We start from the raw sequence: 7,271 nt of genomic DNA, 5'->3' as shown, positions 1-7,271 counted from the left end.
GTCACGTATATAACATGGACATATTTATTACCATAAGTGTAAGTTTAGCCATATGACATTTTGCTCATCACCCCCGTTAGTAACTAAACAAGCTTTAACTAAAATTATAAGCTAAATAAGTAAAATGAGCTGAATATAGAACTAACACAGTTCACTTTCTTTTATATAGGTATGGTAGAACCTCAATAAATGGTAGCCAGATTAAATAGTGTGCAAATATTATCTAAACATTTTGAACATGGATATACTTTTAAATTGTAACTTAGAAGGTTAATATATGATAAAGGAAAGGATGATTAAATCTATCAAGCTAGAAAATAAGACTTACTATATTATTCTTAGGAGGGTTACAGGAATGACTTGCTTTGTGAAGCCTCTTCCCTACTTCCAAACACTTGTCAACATCACACACACACACACACACACACACACACACACACACACACTGATGACATTAGAAAAATATTTACAACCTGTTAAGCGATGAAATCAATTTTATAAACTTTACTGACATGGATCTCTATCGAAAAAAACATATTTCCTGTGCATAGAAAAGAGGTAAGTATACTCCAATATACTGATTACCTCTGAATGGTGGCATTAGAATATTTTTTATTTTCTCCTTTTCGCGTTGCTATATTTTAAAATAAAAATGTGTATTTATCTATCAGGATAATATATTACTTTTTAAAAAATACATTTTATTGATTTTTTAGAGAGGAAAGGAGAGGGATAGAGAGTTAGAAACATCCATGAGAGAGAAACATCCATTAGCTGCCTCCTGCACCCCGCCCTCGCCCCCACTGGGGATGTGCCCACAGCCAAGGTGCATGCCCTTGACCGGACTCGAACCTGGGACCCTTCAGTTCACAGGCCAAAGCTCTATCCACTGAGTCAAACTGGTTAGAGCGAAGATAATATATATCACTTTTTAAAACAAAATAAAAATCTTATTTAGAACATGACAGCTTAATAGTCACCTCCTGCAGAAAGCTTCCCCACTTTTTATTTAGCTTCAGGTTAAATTTTGCTAGAATATACAACGGAATGGCTGCATTAAAGAATCTTTTAAATTATAAAGTTTCTGAGGGAAGGGACAATGTTCTCACAGCAACTACTGTCATGCCTTGTGTTAAATAAATATATGGCATGCAATTGCAGGGAAATATGGCTAATATATCAGTGGTTTTCCTGGCACAGTCATAGATTCCTATATGTGTGTCTGTTCAGGAGCCAATATTTTATTATTTAATTAATGGCTTGGATGATGTAATTAAGAGTAAATTTTCAGAACTTGCAAAACTAGTAGAAATTTTTAATACCAGAAAAATATAATAGAATATTTAAAATAAATTTAAGGTAGCCATAAAAATTATAATAGATTTTAATAGCAAGAAATGCAAAGCAAACACAAAATCAGAACAAACACATGCAAGCTAAGGAAAGACTGATAGGGGAATATGCCCAAATATAACTGTGTGCTGTGATTATAAAACAGGTATTATGTTTTGATATGCAAATAGTAGAAAAACTGGCAAAGAATTTCTTCAGTCTTAGTGTCTTTGATGGCTTTGTGAGCTTTAGGCCTCCTTACTAGAGTGTAAGGTAGGTCTACACCTTTATTAAAAGAGGTAAAAGACAGATAGTTCAGTGAATATTAAAGAATAAAAGTAAACAATCTTCATATTTGAGAGGTTCAATAAATTTTATAACAGGTAATAGTAAAAAGGATGTTATAGAATTGTAGAACACCAAAGGCAAAAAAAAAAATCTTAAAAGTAGCAAGAAAGAAAACAGACTATCTACAAAAGAATAATAATTAGACTTAGAACTGACTTTTCAATGTCAATAATAGAAGCCAGAAGACTGGAATGATATCATAATTTGCTGAGAATAAGTGTCAACCTATAACAATATACCTAGTAAAATTATCGTTCAAAATAAGGGAATATATACATATATTGAATCATTATATTGTATACCTGAAACCAATATGTTATATGTCAATCATACCTCAATTAAAAATCAGAAAAAAACCACCCCGAAATCATAGAAACATAACAGATGAGTGGTTGCCTGAGGTGGGGAAGGAATGGGCAGTAGGTGAAGGTGGTTAAAAAGGAAGGAACTCCTACCATTTCCAACAGCATGGATGGAGCTGGAGAGCATTATGCTAAGCGAAATTAGTCAGTCAGAGAAACTAATGAACAAAACTAATGAACAAAAACAGATCCAGAGACAGAGAAGCATCAATCAGATGCTCAAACCTCAGAGGGAAGGTAGGGGAGGGTGGGAATAAGGGGGAGAGATCAACCAAAGAACTTGTATGCATGTATATAAGCCTAACCAATGGACACTGAGAGTGGGGGAGGGGGGGAGGAGGGCATAAGCTGGGTGGGCAGGAGTGGCTGGGGTGAGGTCAATGGGGGGGAAAAAGGAGACTTATGTAATACTTTAAACAATAAAGAATTTAAATTAAAAAGTTTTAATTTCAAAAGAAAGAAAAAAAGAATGTACTTGCTGAAGAATAAACTTACAATTTTGTTAAACTGACCTTTGAGCACACATCTTTTCAGTATTTGGTGTGGGGAGCCTGGAAGCATGCATAAAGCACGTCTCCTGCCTACGAAAGTCATATGATTGTCTTCAGAAAAAAAACATGTGTGTGACGGTTTGTGTTGCAAAGAAAAGTAGCCACTTTTTTTCATGAACAATCATTTTTACTTGAAAGAATAACTGAGACTATGGTTGTTTAGACTTTGGTATCTGGCAGACATTTTTTTTTTAAGTGAACCAAGTGAGCGGGTCACTCCAGGGGAAGCAATTGAGATGAGAGTATTTGCTGCCAAAATAACATACTGCAACAGCTTGACTTGCAGAAGCATCTATGAGAAACCAGCTGTCTTCTATGAAGCCAGATATTAAATAGATTTGCAAAGAATGTAAAATGGCACTATCCTCACTACGTTTTTGGAGTTATTTTTCATTAAAATGTTCGTTAACATGTGAGTTTTTATTTTAAAAGGATAATAAATATTTTTAAATTTCTCAGTTGTAACTTCTAATATGGTAAATACTAGTAAATATAGATAGATATAACCAATACAAACAAAAGCTCTTTTGGGTCCTCAATAATTTTCAACAATGTAAAGGGGTTCTGAGACCAAAATGTTTGAAAACTGCTGCTTACAGCAATAACAGTGAATGAACTAGACCTAGATACAACAATGAAAATGAAATGGACAATCATGATGTTGAGTCAAAGAAGAAACATGAAAACCTCATATAATATGATCCCATTTATATGATTTCTAAAATGGGTAAAACTAAATTATATGATTTATGATGCATACATAAGTAGGTGGTAAAACTGCAAAGCCAAAGAAGTGGTTTACATAAAAGTCATTTCTGTAGATATCTTTTGGAGAAGAGGAAAGAATTATCATTAGAGAGACAATATAAGGAGCTTTTGGGGACGTGGCAAGTTTATTTTTTAGCTATATTGTGGTCGAACTTTTATTATTATTTATTTTATTTACAGTAAATTTCTTAACTAAAAATATATTTTAAAAATCAGGAAAAGCTTCATCATCATTAGAGGGAAAAAATGGAAAATAAAAAACACAAAATACAAAAATAACAAAATATTAATAAAAATAAAGGTGGTATATTTTAACAATAAAATATATTTTAAGAAAAAACATTTCTAGATATCTAGGGCTAGTATATTATAGAAGAGTCAATTCATTAAAAAGATATAAGTAATTTATATTCTTAAATAGGCAATAACAATGTTTCAAAAGTATATAAAATAAAAAATAGCATAATTATAAGTAGAAATTGACAAGTCTATCATTGTAACATATAATTTAACATACTATCTGAAAGATTAAGCAGACAAAAACATTAGAAATAACAGATTTAAAACATTTAATTAATAAGTTTGTTCTAATATGTTTTGATATATTATCTATCTTAAAAATATAACCCTATAACCCAAATTAGAACATACACATTTTTTTCAAACACAGATCATTTGTAAATATTAACATTGTTTTAGTCCATAAAACACATCTCAACATGTGTCAAAAAATTGTATAAAAGCTAGTACATTTTTTTACTACAATGGATATAGGGTAATTAAGATAATGTTTAAGTACTTTAAAAGGTCACATAAGGCATACCAAAATCAAATATACTTCACTTTTGCATTATTTATTTTTTGAATTTTTAATATATCTTTTCATTACAGTGATAAGATAATCAGGAGTTGGCTATATCAGAAATATGAAAAGAATCAGGGTTGTTTGGAACAGAAAGGTATAGGTAATGATCCTCCTAAATACTGAAGCAAGAAATGAAATAAACAGTAACTTGACAGAATACAGGTAGAACCTACTGCAGGAGCAACTAAGTTTTGGGACTGGGTCCAACAGAGGACACAGAATCTCTGTCTCTATAGTCAAGTCAGGAGGGCTTCTGCCTTTACTGAGGAACTTCTTCCTAAGGGTAGAATCTTAGGTTATATTCAGCTCCATGAACTGTACTCAAATTATCTACTTGATCATTCCAGTTCATCTACAGCTCTGGAAACTAGCAGATAATTACCAGTTAATTCATAATATTATAATAATATATTTGTGCAATACATACACAATCATATTTCATATAAACTTTTAGGCTATCTGAATTTTTTCTAATTTTAAATAAATTTTTCTTGTTTGCTTGCATTTTTTTAAAAAAATTATTATGAATTTAAAGGAAAACTATAAATTGTCATAGTTGGAAAATGGCTCACGCAATGACATATTAGATTAGAAAAATAAGTAATAAAGACATAAGTATTAACATTTATTAAGTTTCACAAGACATACGGTATTATAAACTATAAGATATTTATCTTTCATATTCTTACCAATTTCTGAAATGATTAATAGAGGAATCTTTTCAAAATTTTAAGAAAATGATAGACCATATTTAAAGACAAACAGTCATGAATTTTGTAGAAAAAAATTAAGTATCTTGTAAAGAATCAAAATAACTAGTCCGTCCTAAGGGTCCCATGGACGTGGCTTGTTTGCCAACCCATTCTAGGTCCACTCCTTGCGACTTTGGCAAGGTATCTGGGGTTTATGTTATGCCAAATCGGCCGCCAGCATATGTTCAAATCTAGAACAGAGTCAGGTTTTGTGCCTTGAACTTTTGATTGTCCAACACAGGAGGCAGCACAGCCGCTTAGAGTTGCACACTATAACTGAACTCTCTGACCTGCATTATACTGAGTTCATCACCCTGAAGTCAAAGGCCTACTCTCAGATGGAACTTATGTAATCTGAGGGATCCTTCTAACCTTGGGGAAATTAAATGAATCCTGCATGTTTACATTTAAAAGGGGCATGGCCTACTCTTAGTTGTTTAGTAGCTGGGCTAACCAACAAGCTCAACTTCCCAGGAGAATGCAAAGAAGAAAGCTTAGCATAAGAAGAGTATATTGGAAGATCGTTTACAGAACTCCTAACTTCATCAGGAAAAGAAGAGTCTGAAAATCATAATCCTCTTTGAGAAATAACATGATACATTGATAGATTAAACATATCTAATGTCATCTTATACCAGACTTTTGTATAGAACATAGGTGATACGCAGGTATCAAAGGTTTTAGAAAAAAAAATTGGGAGAAATACTGAAAACTAAGAAAAGTCTATCCATTAACATACCTCTGTATTAGAATTGAGAAAATAATGTATGTCAGATACGTAGACCTAATTCTTAAAATGCCTGGGTTTGCAGGAGCATAGTCTGAAAATCTGCTCCATAATTTGTATTTAACTCTTCAAAAACTGCTGAAAATTTTAAAATTTCAATTGTTTACCAGAGTTGCTGGTTGTTGTTCACTCATCTTTATTTCAATCTAAAGTTAAAGTTATACAATTACTCTGTAAATTTTAGTCTTCTCATAAATATAGGAAGGAAATAAAAAAAAATTTTTGGCTTGGTTGCATCTTATCATATTCAATAAATTCCTAAACATTTCAGTAGCAGATATAGTTTTAGATAACAATATAACATTATCAAGTATAACAAGGGAGGGATATTCACATAAAGAATATTTAAAGTATTGTACATACACTATCAGTAGGTGAATGGTATCCATACAGTTGAAGACGCTGACATAGAGCACAAAGGGTCAAATGAAGTGTCACATTTCAGAATGAACCCAAGTAGAGCAAAAGAAAAAAAGAAAAAGATGACAAAACAATCAATTAGGAAGGGCAAATCATTATGTTACATTCTATATACAGTGCATACACACAAGTGGGATAAATGTTAAAGATGAGAAGCAAAGTTTAAAAAATCTCATATAATTAAACATTATTTATAATGTGCTCATTTCAACCATTTCAATTGTAACTTTCTGATGGAGCTATTGCTTTGAGTAAAACTCGTTCCTCCAAAGTATGTGACTTTATTTAGACACCAGTGGCCCAGTGCAGTGTGGGAGCCCCATGATCTATCGCCCCAAAGAGGTAGGCCCTGTCCACCCATCCGGGGCTCCTCAATGGATTGCCCCAAAGAGGTAGGCCAAAGCCAGCGGAGGCCTGCCGACACCTGGCGCAGGCGCACAGAGGCCCCGCCGTGGCCCCGCCCTCGGGATGGGCATGGTGGAGGCCTGAGGACCTCCGCGTGCCTGTGGACCCCGGGCCGGTGCAGGGGGCACAGACGTGAGCCTCACGTCCCAAGGTCTGTTGCCAGGGTCAGGAACGCAAGCCTGATGTCTCCGGGCCGGCACATGGGAAAGGACGCGAGCCTCACATCCTGGGCCTGTTGCCGGGGTCGGGGATGCGAGCCTCATGTCTCCAGGCCGGCACAGAGGGCAGGGACGCAGCCTGCTGATTGGTCATTAAGTGTCGTTCTCCGACCAATTTGCATATTATCTTATTATTAGATAGACTAGAGGCCTGGTGCACAAAAATTTGTGCACTCGGGGGGGAAGGGGGTGTCCCTCAGCCTGGCCTGTGCCCTCTCGTAGTCTGGGACCCCTAGGGGGATAACCACTTGCTGGCTTAGGCCCGCTCCCCAGGGGATTGGGCTTAAGCTGGCAATCAGACATCCCTCTGGCAGCCCAGCAGCTGTCAGGGGATGTCCACTTGCCAGTGGAGAGCAGACCTAAGCTGCAGTCAGACATCCTTAGTGCTGCTTAGGAGGCAGGAGAGGCTCCCCCCACACCACTGTTGTACTGGCAGCCATCAGCTTAGCTTGTGGCTGAGCCG

The 7,271-nt window shown here is 35.2% G+C and overlaps 1 protein-coding gene across 1 annotated transcript in view; it reads right to left on the bottom strand.

Moving 5' to 3' along the window:
* Positions 1–7,271, bottom strand: part of MICU3 (mitochondrial calcium uptake family member 3) — a 71,947-nt gene that overhangs the window by 17,831 nt on the left and 46,845 nt on the right. The window contains exon 9 of the mRNA XM_006753800.2: positions 6,129–6,167. Coding sequence (XP_006753863.1) covers positions 6,129–6,167 — 39 coding nt within the window. The remainder of the gene's footprint in view (positions 1–6,128; positions 6,168–7,271) is intronic.

The sequence above is a fragment of the Myotis davidii genome, unplaced genomic scaffold (genome assembly GCF_000327345.1).
Source record: "Myotis davidii unplaced genomic scaffold, ASM32734v1 scaffold71, whole genome shotgun sequence".
NCBI lineage: Eukaryota > Metazoa > Chordata > Mammalia > Chiroptera > Vespertilionidae > Myotis > Myotis davidii.
Note: the sequence above shows the minus strand (reverse complement) of the source record. Positions and strands in the feature narration are given on the sequence as shown.